The following is a 21590-nucleotide window of genomic DNA, read 5'->3' on the forward strand; positions in this document are numbered from 1 at the left end:
GAACCTGTTTCCAAAGCCATTTTTACAAGCCCTCCCATCCCTACCCCAACCTTTAATGAGTATGTAGGGTCCAAAAAGTCCAACTGTGTCAAAGTAAAGTGACAATGAGTCTATATGGAGGAGGGGAACTGACCCTCAAATATGTCAAAGCTGAACGTGTTAACATCGGATGAAAGTGCATTCTTTAATAAGGAATTGAGTAAAGATGACTATCTCTTCAAAAGAGGTGCAAAGTTTGACAAGAAAGATAAATAAATATGAGAGTTCCTAGTTTGGAATGAGCAGAGAACTTGTTCTGTTGATACCGACAAGAAAATAGAGCTGGGGCCTGGGTTGCAGGGCCTGGTGGTCTGATATTCCTAACTAGGATGGCGGAAATGGTATTTTTAGCATCATGTATGTCACGAATCAACAGCTGCCATCGACTCAATATGTTACTCCTAAGCCCTCTGTGATGTTATATTACAGCTTTAGAGAGGAGAGTAGGTCAAAATGGCTCTGCATAGAATTAGGTCCGTTAAAAAAGGGACCCAAGAACTCCCTCTCACCGTGCAGTCATAGCAAGACAGCTATCTAAGAACCAGGGGGCATGCTCTCACCAGACATCTTTGACTTCCTGGGCTCCCAATTCTGAGAGATAAATTCGCTGTCTATAAGCTACCTAGGTTATTGTGTTTTGTTATAGCAGCCCAATAGACTAAGTGCCTTTATAAGACTTAAGTTCATCTCAGAGAGCGCTAAACAAAAATGATCATATCCTCACTATAAAAAGATACAAATAACTAGAACAGCCAAGATATATTTATTACTAAAAATAAAAGCAACTGAGGATTACCCTGGGACGCAACGTCAGCTCAGGAACATCCATGACGAAACGTGTATCTTCCCTGTTTCTCAGCTGGTGCCTTCTTCCAGAGTGAGTTTTAGTTTACAACTCATGATGAGGACAAGGAAGCGGGCTCCATCCCTTTCCTGTTCAGTCCGAAGACTGAATTGGGCTACACTGGGATGGAGACTTGAGGTGCTGCAGGTCAGTGTCAACCAAGGGTTCATGTGTCAGGAACTCGGGCTGGTAGGACGACACGAAGGCTTCATGCTGAAGCTCAGGCAGGTCCAGGGAGCCTGGAATAAACAATTGTTTAATTGAACTGTTGTCTGGGAGTCTCAGGCCTGTTTTGCTGGGATGCATACACAGCCTCTTAATTCCTTACACTTGTAAAAGCCGACCCTATATTTTGCCCTTGGTTGGAAAAATAAGCCAACAGCTATTTACAAAAAACCAAACAAAAAAACAACTGTAGTGATTTGTCACAGACACAAATCCTGCATGACCCTAATATTGCTGAGCCCCCAATCACTTTCCACTTATGAGAAATAGTTCAGATACCACAGGCAGGACCAAAGCCGCCACTGAGCTTTGACTTTACTGTAAGTCAAACCCTCCCAGTTTCCAGTCAGTCTCACTTAAGCTGCAGAAGGAGGCATTGAAGTTTCTCAGCAATGCTCTGTGAGTAACATGGGAGCCCCTGCTGGCTTCAGATCTCCCTTACTCCAGCCTATGGCTGACTCAGTTACTACCCAGCAATGTGTGATGAGGATACAGGAGGCTGAAGATGGTCAGTTCTGCAAGACAAAGATACCTGGCAGGATGGAATCCTCATGGTCATCATCAAACGTCTGTGTCGGAAAGGCTTCAAGGCTCATAGCTGCATCATTCTCTGGCAGCTCCTGAGAGAGCTGCCCCTTCCTGGGTTTGCACGCATCGAATTTCACCCACTGGTAACTGTGGACCAAAGGACATCATTCTTGACAGCTGTTTGTTAGTCCCTATCAAAGGGATCAAGTTATTACTATTCTTTTAATTAGGTCTTCTCTGCTATATACTCAAGATACATCAGCTAAGAAAAAGCCCAAACAAACTTGAGCAGGCAAGCCTCCAGTGATAGGCAACAGTGTTCCACAGTACACACAGAAAATGGCGTAAGTTGGGCAGCCTTAACTTGAGAATTCAAAATACTCCAAAACATTCTTAGCAACTATAAAAAGCCAAAGATTCGAAATTCTATCCCTCATAGGACGGTCAGCGAGAATGAAAGTACACTAAAACTACTGTATTAAAAACTACGTCCAGGGTGTATGTGTGATGTGTACATCTAGACTTCTTGTAACTCTTCTCTGAAGACCAGGCTGGCCCTAAATTCAGAGATCCACCTGCCTCTGCCTCCTGAGTGGGAATTAATGTATGCACTATCGTGCTCGGGCCACCATATACAGTATTTAACAACTCCTCATCAGTAAGCCGCAGCTAAAGCACGTCTCATCTCAAGTGTTCTGGGTAAGGAGTGATCAGCCTACGTGCAGCACAGCACCTCACCTGATGGCGAGGGAGTGCCTACCAATGCCAACAGCTTTGTGCACACTTACTTGACGCAGTTCTGAGCTTCTGGACAACTCTGAATCAGGTTGTGGATGGTTGGATGAGAAAACCCAAAGAAGTCGGCGCCACATGAAAGTGGGTTAGGCATCAGTTTCCCCCTACGTGAGAAAGAGAGAGCGTTCGTGTGAGAGCTTAGGAGGAGATGAAGGCAGGCTTGAGATCGGAACGGTGGCATAAACAGAAGCTACCCTTAAGCTTTCTTATTCTACCAGGAGGCTAGAGAGTAAGGAGTCAGAAGGATGCAGCTTAGGGTTCTATAAAGCAGATTCGCAGGCGCTGAGAGAAAAGGTCTCAACTGTACCAATGGTGATTCGTTCGTGTGTCCCCAAGCTGTGGCCAACTCACGTTGCGGCACTGATGGCCCTGAGCAGTTCTTCGTAACAGGCATCTGCAGAGGAGCCAACGATGGTATTCCGGGGGTCATCTTCAGGAACGATTTCAAACTGAAGTGACAGAGGGACAGTCGGGTCAATTTGCATGGGAAGAGAAGCAGAGTTAGCTACTCGACTCCTATAAATAGTCCCAGCCTCTCGAGCTGAAGCTGCCAGCAGATGGGCACCAGGGTTCCTTAAAATGTTGTAAAAACCCACATGCGAGGAAACAGAAAACCCCACGACTCCTGGTTCTCCACGTCTCGGTTGACTTTTGGCCAGCGGTCAGCACTGAACTTGCTCCGTACCTTTCTTCCCGCTTACAGCCCAAATACAAATACACATGGTACTTTAAGGAAATGAGACACATTGTTCTATATTATCCTCTCTTTCTCTAGGAAACACAAGAGTACTTAGAAATACTCTGTGCCAAAGGACACTTTATCAATTTACAAACAGCAGTGTATTTGTTTTTCTTTATCTTTGCCAATAATGGACAGTAACTAAGTTACTCCACGTGGGGAAAAATTCAAGTTGAATTTTTATCATAAATCATATTAATACGTAAGAATAGAATCATGTGAATTTTCATTAAGATTCTCCTGAGACTTTGACTGGATATGAACTGTACTTAGAGATGTTGAGAATATGGTACACTGCACAATGCTGTTTCCCTACTGGCGTCCTTTCTGTGGAGCACGGCTGTGTGTGTGGCTGAGATGTCGATCACCAGCTCCACCTCCCAGAGCTGCAACAGTGATGCAGTATCCCAGAGGCAGGCGTGGGTCGTCCTCCTCACCAAGGCCCTTACCTTGCTTCCAGCTCAGGTTTCTTGATTGGTAGCTTTATCAGAACGTGAGCCGAGCAACTCTGAAACTGCTGTCTTTGCCTGAGGCCCCTTGTATCTTAAGGTGAAGCAACAGTATACCAAGTAATCTTTCCTGTGTTGTACAAATGGTGGTGACTCGAGCATCTCAGAGGGTGTCAGAATAAGCAACACAGCTAAGAAGCCAAGGAGAAAGGAGGCTCTCAAAACAGAGAGGCAAAACAGAAGGAAGGAAAACAGCGATCCTAGCGCACTGAGTACCTGAGGCTGTACACCGCCATCCTTGATCTGACAGGTATATAGGCACTTCTGGTCTGGGCACTTCATGCTGGCATACACGCGAGTGCTGCAGTAGCCCACAGGATAGATGGCATTCTCATCATGGAAGCCGGGTCGGTTGGTGATGATCTAGAAGAGATTTCCTGACCTGGAACTGAGGGTACTTAAGGCTTTAGAGTCACTTTGGGGCTAACAAAGAGTGACACATCAAATAGAAGGTGTTGGCTGTGAGCAGAGAGACTGACCTGGTTTGGTAGGGACAGAGGTTTTCTGGGTTGGTATGGATCAACAAGGGGGTACTGCCAGTGGGAAGAGGGAAGGCCCATCCTCACCCCGCCCAACGGTTCTCATTATCCTGGCCACATGCTGGTCTCACTCACCTCCCCCAAGCTATATACTGTCAGACCCCCTAGTCCGATGGGGAACACAGGCTGTCCTGAGGGATCCAGGGCAATGGGCCGGACCAGCTTGCGAGCAACTCCCTCCATTTTCTTTCTCTTGGATGTTTTCTTCAGCACTGAAACAAAAATCTGGGGTCACCCATTTAGGTCCCTTCCAGTGCCCAGGGGAGGGGAAGTTTACACATGAATGGTAAAGGCAGACAGCTAATCTTGATTTATACAGATGCTTTTTATGATGGGATTTTATACCATAAGCCCAACGGAAGCTGAGAAAATGGTATGTTAATGCATGTGATACACCCAACTTGACGAATATCATGGCAACAGAGTACACTGTGGAGTGTCAAGTGTCTCCACGAATGTGGGTCTGTCCAGGACCTGTGGCTTCATGCATATCACTGGCCTAAGAAAAGAACAAAACCGAAAGTCAGAGTTTTACTGACTGCACCTTGCTTTTATAACATTGTAAAGGAAAGAAAAATCACTACGTTGAACCACTCGCTGTAGGTGAGGTTCACGAAATAGCCATCTGGGCCTTTCCTCCAAAGCCCAAGTGTCCAACTTGCCTACAAACCAGTTTTAATATGATGCTAAAAAATCTTACACTTTTAAGTTCTCTTTAGCTGTGTGAACAGGAATCCCTGTGCTAGCACTGTGTTCAGAAGGCTGCCTTGCCCTTTCCCCTGCCCCTAGGAAAGTCTGCAGTGAATGCAGTCCAGAGAGCACAGGGCAGAGGCCTCGGCCTGCTTATCCTCATCTGTCAGGTCTAATCAGATCTCTGCAAAGCAGCTCCAGTAGGACACTTGCTTCTCAGGGGACTTCAGGGAACACTATGAAACACAGTAGCCACTTTTTACTCAGAACCGTGCAGTTCCACCAGGCCTTTGCCGTCAGTAGAGCCACCGAGGCAACCGCTACACCATCTTCTTAAGATACCTTCCAGTTTGCTGTTCTCTTTGCCCTTTTCTTTCTTCTCCTTCTTGGATTTCTTCGCAAACGGTTCCTCGGCCCCAGTGCTGGGCCCGGCTCCCTGGATGGTTCCCACAGAGCTGGTGACACCATAAGCCAGGGGCAAACTGGAGCTGTGGGAAGGAGCGGCAGCCTGTGGTTCCCCTTCAGTTAGAGCATGGATCTGGAGGAGCTTCTTCAGCAAGTATCTGAGGTTGGAAAGGGATGGGAGGACAGGCATGAAGTTCTGTTTTCCTCTCAATTCACTTTACTTGTGTACTGGCCATTACGGGCGGGCTTAAGTACAAAGATTATCGAGGTTCTTATTGGAGGCTGGAGGCAATGCAGCCCCGCAGGACAATCAGCACTTGACGACGTCAAGGCAATGGCTGGAGCTTCTCTTGCACCTGCAGGGATCTTCTACCCTTAGGGTGGAAGGCCTGAGGTGTGAAGGGTATTTATTCACAGGGATAGAATTAGAAGTGTCCATATACCCACTGTGGTTTGCACAGGGAAGAACAGACCGAATATTTGTATAATGAGAAAGAGTGGTACCCGCCCCTCTCGGTTTCCATAACTGGGACGTTATTTGGGTGGGAAATAGCACCCAGGTTCAGAGTTCCTCTGTATTGCCTCAGTGATCAGGGGGCTGTGCAGTGTACTCGAATCCAGAGGAGAGAGAAAAAAGTCAGTCAGCCTAACAGTATCAGTCCACATCCACCACCACCACTACCACCACCACCACCACCACCACCACCACTGATGATGATGATGATGATGATGACGATGAGGACAATGACAACAGCAACACGAAGCTGGCTCACCTTCTTTCCTCCTTTGCTTTAAGGAATTTTTCCTCAAGACGAGCAATTTCATCACAAACAGCAGCATTCTCCTTTAAGGAAGGAAGGGGAAAAAAAAAAGGACCGTGCTCACATAAAATGAATCGATGGACCAAGGCTCCTTTCCGGTGACAAGATCTATATCTCAAACGAAAAGGACCCTCTGCAATGCAGTATAAGGGGGAGCGCCATTCTACTCTGCACACGCTACTAATGTGCCCGTCCGACCAGGGCAGGCTCTGGCTCAGCAGGCAAAGGCACCTGCTAGGCAAGCCTGGTAACTTGAATTTGAGCCCCAGAACCTGTTGTGGGAGGGGAAAGTGAATGGCGGTTACCTGATAACTTCTACACGCGCTCGGCGGTACTCGTACATTCATAATAATCAAAAGAAAGAAACTTAAAAAAATCTGTAGGGAAAAGTGTTTGGGTTCTACTCCAGGCTGGGTAATTGCAGGGATACCTCTGGATCAACAGGGGCCCTCTTAACGCTTATGCCAGAACAATGGGGTACACCAGGACTTGTATACTTGGGGACAATCAAGGAGTGTGGTCACTCCAATTAGTGTGGCCTTTGGCAAAGAGGATATACTATTTGGACTTAATTCACGCCGCTACAAAATTCTTTCTTTTTGATCTCCACTCCAGAGTTCTAAGAGCTATTCATGCCCACAGCCTTGACCTTGAAAAGACAATCTGACTCAAGAGTGTCTTACAGAACAATTCCTTGGGGGGGGGGAAGAGGAAGGGAGGAAAACAAGTTCTGTGTGTAAAATTCTTAATTGATCATTTATTTGAATATACCCAAGTATCATCATTCTTTATTGATGACTCAGTCTACTTGAAACCAGTTCTGAAGGAAATGCCTATTTGGGTGTTCCACAGGTAGAACCTCGAATTTGTGTTCAAAGCACCCTTTGGTTTCATAAAGTCTGAATGAAACCAACATCCTTAAATGCCAGATTTTAAGCATCAGGCAGCTTGGACATGAGAGAATAATAGAGAAGGGTAAACAAGGTGTTGGCCTTTGATTCACTCATATTTCCCCAACACATTTACACGTGTTTAATATTTTAGGAACAACAAATTTAAAGTCCAAACTTTTCCCGATACACCTACAAAGATCTAATATGTTTAGGGAAATTTTGTAGGAAGAAGAGTTAAATCTCCTGGTTCAGATGTGAGGGCATTTGGACCGTATACCTATTTCCAAGCACTTAGGTGACTCTGGTTAAGCAAGAATAGTCTAGTTATTAGGCTATTATCAGATTTACTAGGCCCTAATAATTCTTGGCTGGTAAAGAAGTTCATTCATTAAATCTTAAATCCCTACAATTAAAGCAGGAAGTGGCTATACATCTTTGCAGCAGGTTTTGTATCCTGCTTCCTCCCGTGAGTTTCATTTCCAGTTTTGGGTGGACCGAAGGCAGAAACACCTAGAAACCTCTTTAAAGGGAGCGACACCCGGGACATTTTTGAAAGATTCCGGTGCCTGTTTACGAAAGCGTCAGCCATGGCGTTAGGGCTGGGTGTACTTAGGAAATAGGCTGTGTGGAGTAAACAATAAACTGGAATCAGGGTATCTAAGTTGGAGTTAGGGCAAATCATCCCTCTGGGTTTCACTTCGATGTGCTCGCCTTAAAAGACACTAACTACTTAGCTTCTCTCCGAAACGAAACCTAGCAAAAAGGTAATGACTAAAGTTTGCTGGAGGAGCACTTTTCAGTCCTCATTTACAGAGGATAGACAGGACTAGAGGGGTAACTTATACACGAATATGGGACTAATATCTATTAACTAATAACTAACGCTGGACTAATACTCTTTCTCTGAGAGAGTTGAGGTGGGGTAAACAGTCCCTAGGGTGGGAGCGGCCAAACCCAGACTCACAAACACCGTGGCCTTAGCTGCTCTGCGCAGCCGCAGGTACTTCAACCGGTACTTCTCATTCTGGTTCTTCTTCGGGAGCCTTTTCATCCTGGCCTTGCTGGACAGCGGGGTGCGCGGCTCGGAAGCCAGGCCGCTCAACACGCTCATGTTCCGGACTTCGGGCTGCGGAGGGGATGGAGCAGAGGCAGAAACAGATGGCGATCCCAGGAACTTCCGTATCTTTTCCCCAAGGAAGACCCACCGGAAGTTGCGCGAAAGCACTGCCACGTGTAACTTCCGGGTTTGGAAGTTAGGAGGTTCGGACCTGGCGGTGGGCTGGGAGGACGGGTGTGGCTCAGGGCTGCAGGGAGCTGGAGCCGGAAAGAACCGGTCCTACCTGGCTGTTAGCCTGCTTAGTAGCAGAAGAGCAGAAAGTCCTTACCGGATGCTCCCATCTGAGCGCGCTCAGGCAGGTGCCCTCAGGGGAGTGCGCGTCCACATCTGCTTTCCCCGGTTACTCTGAGCAGGAGGCCTTCCTGGGTTTTTAGCAGACTTAAATACTAATGCGGGAACTCAACTTTCCATATATGCTAATCGCGCAAAGTGTTTCTTAGGCAGTGAACTTCGGGGATAGAAAAACAAGACCTTGATTGCTCTAAAGCTTGGCATCTAGTTAGCAAACGGTTTTAATAAAATGATAGCACAAGGTCGGCGTTCAGTGGTTTTGAAATGAAACCAAGAGTGCTTCAAGTACACATTCCTCCTCCTCCTCCTATTATTATTATTATTATTATTATTATTATTATTATTATTATTACTACAGTTTGTTTGTTTTTTTGGTTTTTCGAGGCAGGATTTTTCTGTGTGGCCGGGGCTATCCTGGAACTTGCTCTGTATACCTGGCTGATCACTAACTCACAGAGATTCTCCTGCTTCTGCTTGCGAAGTGTGGGATCAACGGCATGTGCCGCCATTCCTTGGCTCTATCTCCTTTTTTTTTTCTTTTTTAATAGTTTATGCTTTATAACTAAGGTCATCTGAAGGACGGGCAAATCTTTAAGGTGCGAGATTGCCCTAGACTGGACAATAGGTTTACATTCTTTGACTGGGCCTTTTGTTCGCATTTTGTTGTTTTCTTGCTCCCAAAACAAAGTAAGTAATGAGATGAGTGTGATTTCCAAACTAGGGTACTCATACAAAAGATAATTATTGTTACATTCTTAAAATCTAGACATTTACGGTTGTACACGAAAGTTAAGAAGGATGTTACACAATTAACACGTTCACTGAATTACTAGAGAAAAATCTCATACCAATAAAGACAACTTAGAATTCAGTAAGTGACCCAGGTATTTAATCTCTGGAAAGTGTAAAAACAGTTGCAGTCTTGACAGAGAGAAAAACCTTGCAGATAATCTTCTATGGCTGCCCATGAAACAAGCTACTTTTTTTTTGAGCTTGGCTGGGTCGTAATGATGCAATTCCAGGGTACCATTGCCTTCACAAATGTTCCTAAGGCAGTCCTGTAGATTTATTTAGTTTTGGAAGCTGTTAGAATTGTGACATCTTATAAAATACACCATCTTTAAAAATAATGTACTGGAACCATGGCTTGGGATCTGAAAGCATTCATAGTAATCAAAATTGGCTTTATTCTTAATAAAGAACCCATTACTTTGAGCTGCCTGATTTGCTGTGTAGCTGTGTTTTGTTCTCATAGACTTTGAGAGCTTTCTGACTTTGTATTATTCGTCTTTTTCATGTGTCATGTCTGCGAGGGGGAAAGTCCCAGCCTCTTTTAGTCTGCAAGCTCTTTCAGCCAATAGATGTCAGTGGAATATTCACAAACACGTTTATTATTTCTTCTTAATTTGAGACTTTTTTCTTTTACAGTGAAGGCACTTTTCTTGCAAGTTTTACAAAGAAGAAGGTATTATTTATTTGTTGGCTTTGGAAGACTGGGTTCCTACAGGCCTCAAACTCTCTGTGTAGGTGAAGATGATCCTGACCTCCAGATCCTCCTGTTTCTACCTCCCAAATGCTGGGACTACAGGAATAGGCAACCATGTCCAGCTTGGGGAATTTGTTTTTTAAATCCATGGGCTATGGTCCAACTTGGTGGCAAAGCACTTATATAGTAGGTGAAAAGCCCTGGATTTGATTTCTAGCACTCCAAAATGAATGGATGAATGAGAAACAGAGACCCCAAGTTCAGTTCCCAGAAACCACATCCTGTAGCTCACAACTATTTGTAATTCCAGCTCTAGGGGATCTGACATGGGTACTTGCACCCATATGTGTACACACCTGTCACCTATTATAGTCACATAACAAACATTTGAAAAAACAAACCCATTTGAACCTGTTCATGTTAAACTTTTGATTTCTATCATCAGACCAAACAATAGTAACAACAACACAACACTGCCCCCTCAAAAAACGAACAGACAAAAAAACCAAAAACCACCAAGACACCCATAATGCTACCCTGTTAGCTATCACCTCCGTCTTGTAAGCAGAATTTAACTGTTTTGTGATTGTTTCAGCTATGGCCATATCATCTTTTACACAATCATTTCTATGTTGTTTGACTTTTTTGGTCAGTACATGGAACACATCTTTGTGGTCAAGTCTTTTGACATTGACTACGTAAAGGAGCTTGCGTGTTCCAGAGTATGTGATGCTCCTGACCAACTTGCTCTTTTACTAATCATGAAGGTCAGTGCCTGGGACACAACTGTTAGAAGACTCGATTCAGGGAGGAAGACGATAAATTGGCAACAACCATCTAGGGAAGGAGGAAGAAAATAGGAAGAATTGGGGAAGGAACTACTCCTGGGCACCCTAAAGTGGAAGTAGTTGTTGGTACAGTAAGGACAGAGATGGGCACCTGGGAGGCAGTGACTGCATGTCCAAATACTCAGCCTCCTGAGAAGTATGGGTGCTACAAGGAGCTGATTACAGTGAAGGCCGTGAGCAGGTATGATGGAGTTGTCTTCTAGCTCCTTGTCTTGCGAAAGGGAGAATTCGGTTTAGAAACAGAGTTTTGCATGGAGTTTATTTATCAATGCAAGCACGCCAAAGAGGGATTGAAGTGGGCTGTCCAAGGGTGTGTCGAGGAGGACAGTAGTCCAGAGAGTTCTATGTTGTGGATTTGAAAGAAGTTAGAGGTGAGCAGCATCTTCGTGTAGTTATGTGACTTGTTTTTTTCTCCCAAATCATGGTGGGTCAGATTTCTTTTTTGTGGTATTCCCATGATCCTCTAGGAAGAGCCACGGCAGGGTTGGATGGGAGAGCTAGAGACAGGTGGAGGGGAAGGAGGAGGGGAAGGAGGAGGATATGGTGGTAGAGGTGGTTGTCAGAACTACAATGTACATGTTATGATGAAGGCGAGGACAGAGATCCTTTGCTAGTGAACACGTGGGGTGGAGTGCCCTGGTGTCTTTGTTTTTGACATAGCAGGAACTAATTATCTGTAACTTCAAGAATGTCTAACTGCAAAGACACATTCTGGTAGTCAGGAGACACAGCTACAAAGTTACAGTGGTGGCTTGTTTGTTTGTTTGTTGGTTGGTTGGTTTTGGTTCCCTTGTATCTAATTTTTTCTTGAGACTTTCCACAGTGCCATGACTCATCTCATGACCGTCAGTTAAGAAGCTTATATCCTTTCATAGTATGGCCATTTAATTTTAAAATCCAAAGCTGGGGACAGAGCTTTAAAGCAGTCTGTTAAGTTGTACAAATAGGAACAGGGCGTGGGCTGTCTTCTAGGACTCCTTTCTCCTTCACCCACTGCTCATGTCTTCTTTCACCTAGTGGGGAAGCAAGAGGAGAGACTGAAGCAGTGGGTAGTGTGTAGATCACAAAAGGGCTTCTGTACTCACTGAACAACTGGACTTTTATTAGTGACATGAGACTTTTATTAATGCCATCGGTGAGCATCTATAAGCTCTTGGTTTGCTTTAGATAAATTTACATGGATTTGTCAGAAGCAGTATGGCTTTTCTACTACCTATATGAAGAGGGATCTAAAAATGGCTTGTGTAATAAAAAATTCTCTCAAGAAATACATAATGTATAGTTTAAAAATATTTATTAAGAGTCACCATGGTATTGGGGATAGAGCACTGTCTTTTGAATCAGAGCAAAGCTTTGACAGTTAGATGCAAGGAGGGAGCCGTGAACGGTGAATTACACAAGTGGATCAATATGACTTTCACGTTCATCTTGCCTAATACTTTTTTGTTTACTTTGTTTTGTATGTGGCGATCAGGGGCTAGCCTTGGAGAATCAGTTCTCTCTTTTCACCATTTGGGTCCCAGGCATTGAAATCAGGTCATCAGACTTGCCAGCAAGCCTCTTAACCCACTGGCCTTCACTAGTTGGCTGTCAGTGAACGTGTAGTATCCCTTGGACTATTAAGAACATACCTAGACTCATTAAGACTTTAGAAGGGGTTCATAGTCTATAATATGAGCCCTCATGGAAAAGATTCCTCAGTTAATATCATAAAAAATGTAACTGACTTACAGAGTCAACTCGTGGCCTTTGCCTCTGTCCTATGTTCCAAGAGCAGATTACAAGTTAAAGCCATCACTATTTCTTGTCTCATTAGCAGGCCATGGGGTGCTTGGCAAGGCTGAAAATGTCCACAAAGCAGGATGGGCAGGCCAAATCAAAGTGTTTCAGGGGGGTCATATCCTTATTAATCTCTTACTAAGTTGCTCTACCTGCCCATTGTGCAGAGGCAAGCATGACTTCTAGAGTGGGTGGGTCTTGTGAGAATTTCCTTCCATAAATGGCCTTTAGAATTGTTCTGTGTTCAATGTTTGCACTTGGCTTCAACTTGATCGTTTAGCATTTACTGTCCTCAGAATTCTCTAGACTGAATTTTTCAGCTCTTTGACTCTTCACTTTCAGACTTCACCTCGAACTTTCATGCATTGATTTTTATCTTCTTATAAATACAGGATATTTCAGTTAAGTCTAATCTTAACAATTTAATGCGGACATCATTATTATTTTTCTTTTACTCTACATAGCTTGTGAAGGAGTCTTACTTTCTATAAAACTTATCTCTTATGCCTCTTTTTTTTTTAACTATGGGTGTTCATCATATGTATGTTGGGTGAGATGTTTAGGTTTTGAGGGTTCTAAGCCAGCCAATAAGGTCATAAAATCGACCACTGTGTCAATGTTGTGTTTCTGGGTGGTTGTATCCTTCAACACACATAAGACACTAAGCCAGCTAAAAGAGATGAGCTCAGAGATATTAGCTCGGAGGAAAAGAAGGATCACATTGAGGTCATTGATGGGGCATCCTAGCATCTTTCTACTGAGGAGATCAAACGCTGGGAGCATCTCGTAGATGGAGAGGAGTCGTTTGTCCCACCGACACAGCCGCGTGAGGTTGTATATTATCACTGGGACCAGTACGGTGTATATTGCTACACTGGAGACACTCACAATCTGGAATACAGACAGGGAGGTCAGCCTGCATGTGATCAGCTCTGGCACGTGGGTCTCCTCATGGAGTAGGCCTGTCTTGATGGAGCAGCTGAATTCTTCCTGAAAGAAGACATCTAAATGGAAGTGGCCAAGGTACAGGTAAGTGGCTGAGGTGAAGAGGAGTAAAAGGGCGTTCCTCAGGAGGTAGGTGGCCACTAGCCAATGGGAGCGCTGCTTGCATGCCAGGTACCGCTCTAGCAAGGGAAATTCAAAGTACCGTTCCTTCCGGGCCCTGGGCAGGGGAAGAAAGAAGGCACTGTTAGGGACGACCATGTAGAACCACACCTAAAAGCCACGTGGAAGAGTAGCAAGTCTGTGTATCTAGCACATTAATTTTTTTTAAACCTTTATTTTAATTTTGTGTGCATGGATGCTTAGTCTGTATGTATGTTTTGCACTGCATGCATACAGTGCCCACAGAAGCCACAAGAAGGCATTGGAGGCTCTGGAGTTACAGATGTTGTGGGTAGCCACGTGAACATTAAGAATCTCATCCGGTCCTCTGCAAGGACAGCCAGTGCTTTTAACTGCTGACCTGTCTCTCTAGATCCAAACACGGTATTCTTAGAATTGGGGAAAATCTGTACTCTTTTCCTGATCACAACCACAATTCTTCCACCAGAGGAGGTGTGAGTACCCCTCAGTTCTCCAAACATTCAATGCAGTGTCTTAAACCCATGGATGAGCAATGCATTTTGAATGGTCATAATCCCAAAGAGTTTCTGCCCAGCAAGGTTAAATGAAGTTCAAACCTGAAGTAGGGCTTGCAAAGCAATGAGCTTATGGTTGGTAATGTAAACAATGGAGTGATTTTGAGGCCAGTTCATTCATTTCATGCTGATTAATATGTCAACAACTCATTGTTGAGAATCACGCTGGCAAGGTACAGGTAAGCTTGTCTCTGCTTTGAGGGGCAGGGCAGATAAGAGATACCATATTCAATAAAATTAATACTTATTGCTAATGTACATAAACCATAGTAGTTGTGAATATTAGGAGATGGAGTAACAGTGTAAGTTAGAGGGTTCAAAAACCATGAGAGAGAATACTGGCTTAAATCTGGGCTCCAAAATGGTAGAGGGGAACTTTTTAAAGGGGACACAGCATGTACAGAAGATGGCTGCAAATCTTAGTTCATTTCACCTCTCACTGGTGCCTGCTGCCCGTGTCATACTCATTTAAAACCGTACCATCCTTATCTCTTAGCTTTCCAGCTCCCTTCCCCTCTGTTACTTTTGCTTCCTTCGTACTGCTTGTCGTCTACTAAAACGTGTTAGCGGATTTTTGTTTGTTTGCTTTTCTTCAATAGATTCTTAGCCTCGTACTGGTGGGTACAGCCTTGTTGCCTTTTCCCCCCTGTCCTGGACACACACACGAGAGAGAGAGAGAGAGAGAGAGAGAGAGAGAGAGAGAGAGAATATCTGCTGTGCCTGGTACTTAGATGGATGAATGACTAACTTCATCAATGATTTGCTCAGGGATAAGGAGGAGACTACTTAGGCAAAGAAGTTTTCTGTTGTGCAGACTTCATTAAGTATTCATATCTCAAATTCCTGGGGCCTGGGAGGGTTTCAGATTTGGGATTTGTTTTTTTTTTTGTTTATATTTATTTATTTATTTATTTATTTATTTATTTTTATTTTAGAATAACCGAAAGACTTTAACAATGATCTTTTTTAAAAATATTGATTTTGGAGCACTGGGCAATTTGGAGACTAGAAATATTCAAAGTGTAACTAGAAATTTGAAAAGTAGTTGACATTGTCCTTGAGGCCTTGGACAGATATTTGAGAATTTCAACATTTTTTGCTAAGCATGAGTGGAGTTAACGTAGGTTTCTGAGCATGCAAAGTAATATTTTAGAGCTATTAATCCCTGTGGTTCAGTGTGTTCGTCTGTCAACTAGAGACAGATTCTGTTCTTTCTACAACAATGAGAAAGTTCTTCCCCTCCCCTTCAAGAAAGTAGGGATGAACTGAGTTCTTCACTCTCTTGAGAAGGATGGCATAGAGAAAATATTAATATGATTGTGCATGGGTATCAGCTTAGTGCTCCACAGAGTCCTTTAGAAGAAGCTGGAGGGGGTGACTCACTTCTCTAGCTCATCCCAGAAGACATGAGGGTCAGAGCTCTTCTGCCGGATCTTCAACATGTGCTGTACCAGGCGGATGGAGCGGTTGTAAGACTTGTCCAGCTCACTGATGATGAACAGCAGGTCTGAGCTGAGGGCTGGCACAGCTGCATATTGCCAGAGCAGCACTGGCAGATACATGGCCACAGCCAGGGCCAGTAGAGAGTAGGGGAGAGCCTGCAAGAAAGAGAAGGCTGAGGAAGGAGCCCATGGTGCCGGGGCTTGAGTGACAGCTAAGTGGGGGGCTTGACTGCTCTCCTGGCCTCACTTTAGAAGGAAGAGAGTGTGTATTGTTGACTACCCAAAGCTCTCTGTCCATATAATAGAGTGAAACTGGTAGAGAAGGGACATTATGTCTCTAGGTTACCCAGATCCATGGTTTTCTGACCTATGATCTGTCTGGGGTTCCAAGGAGAAGAGAAAGAATGAAAGCAAAAGAGGGATAGAGGGTAAAAAGTGTCTGGTAGGCTAGATCTCTGCCTTCACTGCCCCAACACTCCAGACTGAGTATCTAGCCTGAGATTGTGATCAGTAGTGGCCCCGACATCCTAGGGAAGAGAGAACTTTATTTCTTCTGTATATCCTGTTCCATGCTGGTCTTTTTGGACATTTCCCCAGAGATGTCGGATGTCAGTACTAGACACTCTTGGAATCCCCTGGGTGTCCTCTCAGGTGTGCAGACTGTGCAATGGAACTTCAGGAATGTGTAGCTCTTCTCAGCGATTCTGGTGAGAAGGTTTCCCACCGCTCCCTTATGTGAAGATGGGCGAGCATGCATGGAGAATACGCAGGATGACGTGTCTGTGAGGCAAACACAGGAGATAGAAGATCTAGTCCTGCAGCTCTCAGAGGAGCCAACCGGCTGACACCTTATATTTCTGCCGTTTGGGCCACCCTTTGTTACAGTGGCCCTGGCAGAGTGTATAGCATTTTTTTTTTCTCTAAGTTTCCTTATTATACTTAGGCATCCAACAGAGGGAGGCCCATCTTTTTATTCATAGTACAGTCTCTACGTGTGAAGAATGTTCAGATCTACATTTGTTGCTAGGCAGCTACTCTGCGTTATTTCATTTGATTTCCACAAGGATGCTATCGGTGGGATGCCATCACCTATTTTTACAGTGAAGGCAGCTGCAGCAGGCCCAGGTCAAGTATCTGCACCACATCACACACTCAGCAGGGGGAAGAGTGAAGCTCTGGAGGCAGGATGGGAGGTTTAGATGCTTATTGTGCTCATGACCCCTTGACCTACAGCTTCTTCCAAACTGCTTTGTCTTTGTAGTGGCAAGTTTAGAGGAAAAGATGGAGGGCTGTGTGTGTGTGTGTGTGTGTGTGTGTCTGTCTGTCTGTCTGTCTGTCTGTCTCTGTGTTTTCTGAACTGCAAAAAAGAAAGACTGGAGTAGGGCCTCATGTAACATTACAAGCATTTTCCTCTTATTTAAGAAATAACATCTCTGGAAATAAGCCCTTCACTTCTACAGAGTATATTCCTGGGGGTGAGGAGGAGCCAAAGAACCTGGGTTCAGAGATCTTCTGGTGACACTGTTAGTCAGGTGTTTTGACCTTTTTTTTTAAAAACATGAATCAACTCCAAAATCTGTGGACTTGTCTCTGTCTTGGCCTGCTGAGCTGCCAGTGACAGAGGCTTCCTGTACTTTCTCCTTCAGTTCTCTAGTTTTGCTCACTAGGATGACAAGAAGAACAAAGACATAATTTAAGGACAAAGCGAACAGGTGAAGAGGAGACAAGAGCAGCAGATGGTTGAGAGCTCTGCATCAGCCGCCTGACACAAGACGCTGGTGTGGGGAAAGGTGGAGGTCCAGGCAAGAACAAACAAACTCTATGCGACTCAGCACCAAATAGACTCAGGAATTCGGGATATGGGTGAAACCAAACAGTGAGGGTATAAGTCGGTCTGAAACAGAATACTGAACAGTCTGTGTGACAAGCTGACCTGCAGACTTTGTGCAATGCCCAGCATTCAATCAACCGTCCTTTCCTGATCCTGTTGGAAGGCTTGAAGGGTTGTCCCTGGAGAGACTAAACCATACTAAACTCTATACTCACATCCACTTCAGTCAGGAGAACTAGCCTGAGGGGTTTGAGTGATGAAACCAGGTGAATGAGTACTTAATGGTGGGACCCAGGGCTGAGTTTGCTGAGGGCCAGTAGTCAGGCTTGATACCAGCTGCATTCTCCTTAAAGTAAGGACTGAAAGACTCTTCTCAGAGATAACACACAATACTGAGCTAGGACTAGATACTGATACCTGAGTTTCTTTACAATGAAGTACACCAGAGGGATCCCTCTCACCTAAATCTGCTTGTCAACAAGCCTCACTCACAGACACAAAACTTCTAATCAGAAGAAAAGGCAACTTTGAACTGCAGACTAACGTGTACACCGGAGACCAGCAGGCATTTGAAGAACCCCTGGAATGTGAAAGTCAGCTGCTGAAAGAAATGGGCAAGGGCAGAGTGAGGTGGAAGGGAGTGTAAAGGGGTAGGGTGGAGTGCTGCGCAAGAGAGTATAGTGGTTAGCGCCCCCCCTCCCCCACATTCCGCTCCCAAGCCTGGAAGCCATCTGTCAAGGGCCTCTGCTTTACCTTGTGAGGCCAGAGAGATTTCACCGTGTACTGGCCAGCCTCATCCTGCTTATAGTGAGCCAGGGAGTCCCAGCACGAGGTGTCCACAAACACAGCCTGTCTGACACTGAAGTTGCTGGGAGAGAAGCAGCTGATCGGAGACCCTGCAAAGGGAGGGATGGAAATCAGTCATTCAACAGTTTTCTGGGTGAGGGGACAAGGGGACAGGCTTATAACTTGGTAGCTTTCTGTGGAGGGTAGGCCTTGCCTTCTTCCCCAGCCTCAGCTTTCTGGGCCCTATACTGCTGTGTCAGGGGAGGACAGGTCATGATGGAGTGGGACACAGTCTGGCCCATGTTACCAATGCGCTGACTCGGTCTTTTAGGTCCGATGGGCCATTGGTCTCAGGGTTCTCCCATACAGGAAGCTATCAGAGATGTCTTGAACTCAGCAGTTTGCCTGCCACCAAAAGGCTTTGATAGTCACACATCCACTCAAGAGAGAGGACAACCTTTAAAAATGTTTTTGAAATGATGATATATATGTGTTTGTCAGACGTGTGCCTGTGTCCTGGCTCGCTCATGGAGGTCAGAGGATGACCTTGTGGAAGCTGCTTCTCTCCTTCTACCAGTTCTGTGGTTCTACCATGTGTGTACTGGGACTGACTTCAGGTGGCCAGGCTTGGCAGCAAGTGCCTTTACCTAAGGAGGCATCTTGTCAACCTTGTTTTAAGACAGAGTCTTAGGCTCTGTGGACTTAGGCTCAGGTGGACTTCAATTTTGCCATCCTTCTGCCTCAGGTTCCATTATGGTGGGATTACAGATGTGTGCACCACACCCAGATTGAAAGACAGCATTTTTATTTTGTAAAACGCAGAGGACTAATGACTGGATTTCTGCATGGGAAGGCAGATGGGCTTGGATGAGAGGCTCCAGCTTTCTTGTTTCTTATCAGACAGAGGCAGAGCTGGGAGCCAATCCTGTTGCTACTCTTGATGTGAAGCAGCCGAGAGAGGTGGAACACTTTATCAGGAAATGCTTTGAGCTAATGGGCACAGGCAAAAGAAAACTAGGGGCCCAGTGACTGCCACAGAGGGAACAGGCTTTCTGAGGTAACCCAGTGCTTACAGCGCTGCAAACACGCACATGTCTGTTTATGCCTAGGGCCGTGGAGAAGAAGCAAGGGCTTGTTCGGCACCTCTGAACAAGGTTGTACGAACTCGGCAAGCGGTGGGAAGAGTGCAGGGGAAAAAGTTTGTTCACAGGGGGTTAAGAGGAAAGGATTTCAAGTTCTGAAGAGATTACAGAGTCCCAGCCTCTATCTGTAGAAGCCAAAATAATAGTTTTATCATTATTTTGACATAAAAAATGACTCCTAAAGTGACAACGAATTGTTATTTTAAACATATGTTAACATGTGGAGCGTATTCTCTCCTTCACCCTTCCCATCTCCCCTTGCTTCATCTGCTCCCCTCCTGCAATTACTTTATTTTTTTGTAGTTATTCTTTATTTTAATAAATAAGTAAATCAATTTACTTTACATTCCATCACAGCCTCCCTTTCTCCCTCTCCCTCCTCCGCTCCTGGTCTCACTCTCACGCGCCCCTCCCCCCCCACTATTACCCCGCCCCTTCTCTGAGAAGACCCCCATGGGTACCTATCCACCCTGGCACATGAAGTCCCAGGAGGACTAAGCACAGCCTCTCTCACTGAGGCCAGACAAGGAAGCCCAGATAGAGGAAGGGGATCCAAAGGCAGGCGACAAGAGTCTGAGACAGCGCTTGCCTCCCAATTGTTATGGGACCTAAATGGAGACCAAGGTGCACATCTGTTACAAATGTGTAGGGAGCCTAGGTCCAGCCCCTGCATGCTCTTTGGTCAGTGGTTTAGTCTCTGTGATCCCCGACCGGCTCAGCTTACTTGACTCTATAAAATCTTGTGGTGTCTTTGAGCCCCCTGGCTTCCTCAGTCTCTCCCCTCAGTCTTCCACAAGACTCCCTGAGCCCAGCCTATTGTTTGGCTGTGGGTCTCTGCATCTGTTTCCATCAGCTGCTGGATGGAGCCTCTCCAAAGAAGAAATTATTATTTATTGTTAAGACTCCCAAGTTGCAACTTTTGCAACTCTTTGGTGCTTCCGCTTCGGTTGGTGCCCCATACCTAGGCAGCACCTGCCCCTTGGGAATCCAGTCCAGCCCAAAGCCAGAAAATCTTCTTAAGACAGCAGTTAGCTCGCTTTATAGCTGTTATAGGGTAAAATGAAGTCAGGTCTCTTACCATTTGTCAGTAGCTTACCTGATGAGAACTCCTGGGCGAAAGCCAGAGACATCAGCAGCAAGGGAAAGCCCACAGTAACGAACTTGACCATCTTATCCAGCGGCAGTTCCAGACGCAGCCCTTTGAGCCGAGAGCCCCTGCGGTCAGGCAGCAGGGCATCGGAGAGCATGTACTCTGCCGCTGTGTGTGCGAGGGACATGATGCTGCTGAGTATGGGGGCTTTGGGGGAATACAGAGGACACTGCTACTCTTAGCAATCCAGGTACAGTGGTTTGATGTGACAGCTTCAGGCAGTTATGTCGCAGCACCAGCCTCACAGATCTGTGCTAGGACCAGGCAGTGATTCTCTACATAATTGCCCAGGCTCTGAGCCAGACGCCCTGGCAATTAGAGGAGGGCATAGCCTTGGTGGGTCTTCACCGGAGGAGGGTCAGGCTTTACTTGTGTCTGGTGCCAGGCTGCTCGCCTAGATTGTCTCCCAACAGACGGAGCACTGTGGCTTTATGCTGTCCTCTGATTAATACAGTATTTTCAGCAGTGGTGGAGAGAAGGAGGGCCGTGGGCTCAGCCCCTCATGTAATTGGTGTGGAATTTGGGTGGAGATTGCTCAAATGTGTCGAAGGCTCTCATTTTGTGGCTTGGGTGGGAACGGAGCTCTCAGCATTCGTCGAGGATGGTTACCTCTCTAGAGCGAGCTTTGTTCCAGTGATGTGTTTTGCTTCTTCCCTGAAACTGCCCTGTTGATGTTAATTTTCCTTCCCGACTCTAGTCTTTCAACACTATACTTACAATTTTTCAGTTCAGCTCAGCCTACCCTTTCTCTGGGAAGCTGGGGGAGGGGTGACAGTGTGCTGCAGTGGAAAGAATCTTTCAAATTTGGGATCCAAGAGTGCTTATATTTCAACTGTCTGATTTGTTTTCTCTTCTCTCAAGGTTCAGTCTGTTAGAAACCATGGAATTGGATATGTATCAGAGAACAGTCTTGCTAGATTGTGAAACACAAGCATGCCCTACGTTTTGGTTAAGTGTACACAGGGCGCAGGTATTAAATGATTGGCTGCCAGCCTGTAACACTCTGGGGAAGTGGTGGAACATTTAAAGGGTTGGGCTTTGGTCACTGGGG

General features: G+C 45.4%; 2 protein-coding genes across 2 annotated transcripts; both read right to left on the minus strand.

The window, feature by feature from the left end:
* Positions 1-783: 783 nt before the first annotated feature.
* Positions 784-8245, minus strand: Tbrg1 (transforming growth factor beta regulator 1). Its single transcript, XM_032909444.1, has 9 exons — positions 7992-8245; positions 6087-6157; positions 5251-5471; positions 4294-4430; positions 3896-4042; positions 2783-2880; positions 2425-2535; positions 1641-1783; positions 784-1122 (listed from the first exon to the last, which is right to left on the minus strand). Exons 1-9 carry the CDS (start codon positions 8136-8138, stop codon positions 977-979), a joined length of 1221 nt encoding a protein of 406 aa, XP_032765335.1. The 5' UTR covers positions 8139-8245; the 3' UTR covers positions 784-976.
* A 3905-nt stretch (positions 8246-12150) lies between these two features.
* Positions 12151-20969, minus strand: Panx3 (pannexin 3). The gene is made up of 4 exons (XM_032910520.1): positions 20486-20969; positions 18215-18357; positions 15572-15786; positions 12151-13710 (listed from the first exon to the last, which is right to left on the minus strand). The coding sequence occupies exons 1-4, from the start codon at positions 20664-20666 to the stop codon at positions 13071-13073; spliced, it is 1179 nt and encodes a 392-aa protein (XP_032766411.1). The 5' UTR covers positions 20667-20969; the 3' UTR covers positions 12151-13070.
* Between the last annotated feature and the right edge of the window lie 621 nt (positions 20970-21590).

This window comes from Rattus rattus, chromosome 8 (assembly GCF_011064425.1).
Source record: "Rattus rattus isolate New Zealand chromosome 8, Rrattus_CSIRO_v1, whole genome shotgun sequence".
NCBI lineage: Eukaryota > Metazoa > Chordata > Mammalia > Rodentia > Muridae > Rattus > Rattus rattus.

What these genes read in the sequence shown, in the direction of transcription:
- Tbrg1 (XM_032909444.1), bottom strand. Translation starts at nt 8,138, where the DNA reads ATGAGCGTGTTGAGCGGCCTGGCTTCCGAGCCGCGCACCCCGCTGTCC. An exon ending in GAAGCTCAGAACTGCGTCAA is followed by an intron (nt 1,784 to 2,424) that starts GTAAGTGTGCAC and finishes TTTGGTCCACAG; the next exon opens with TTACCAGTGGGTGAAATTCG. An exon ending in TGAGGATTCCATCCTGCCAG is followed by an intron (nt 1,123 to 1,640) that starts GTATCTTTGTCT and finishes TGTTTATTCCAG; the next exon opens with GCTCCCTGGACCTGCCTGAG.
- Panx3 (XM_032910520.1), bottom strand. Translation starts at nt 20,666, where the DNA reads ATGTCCCTCGCACACACAGCGGCAGAGTACATGCTCTCCGATGCCCTG. An exon ending in CGCCCAGGAGTTCTCATCAG is followed by an intron (nt 18,358 to 20,485) that starts GTAAGCTACTGA and finishes CTCCCTTTGCAG; the next exon opens with GGTCTCCGATCAGCTGCTTC. An exon ending in AATCTCTCTGGCCTCACAAG is followed by an intron (nt 15,787 to 18,214) that starts GTAAAGCAGAGG and finishes TCTTTCTTGCAG; the next exon opens with GCTCTCCCCTACTCTCTACT.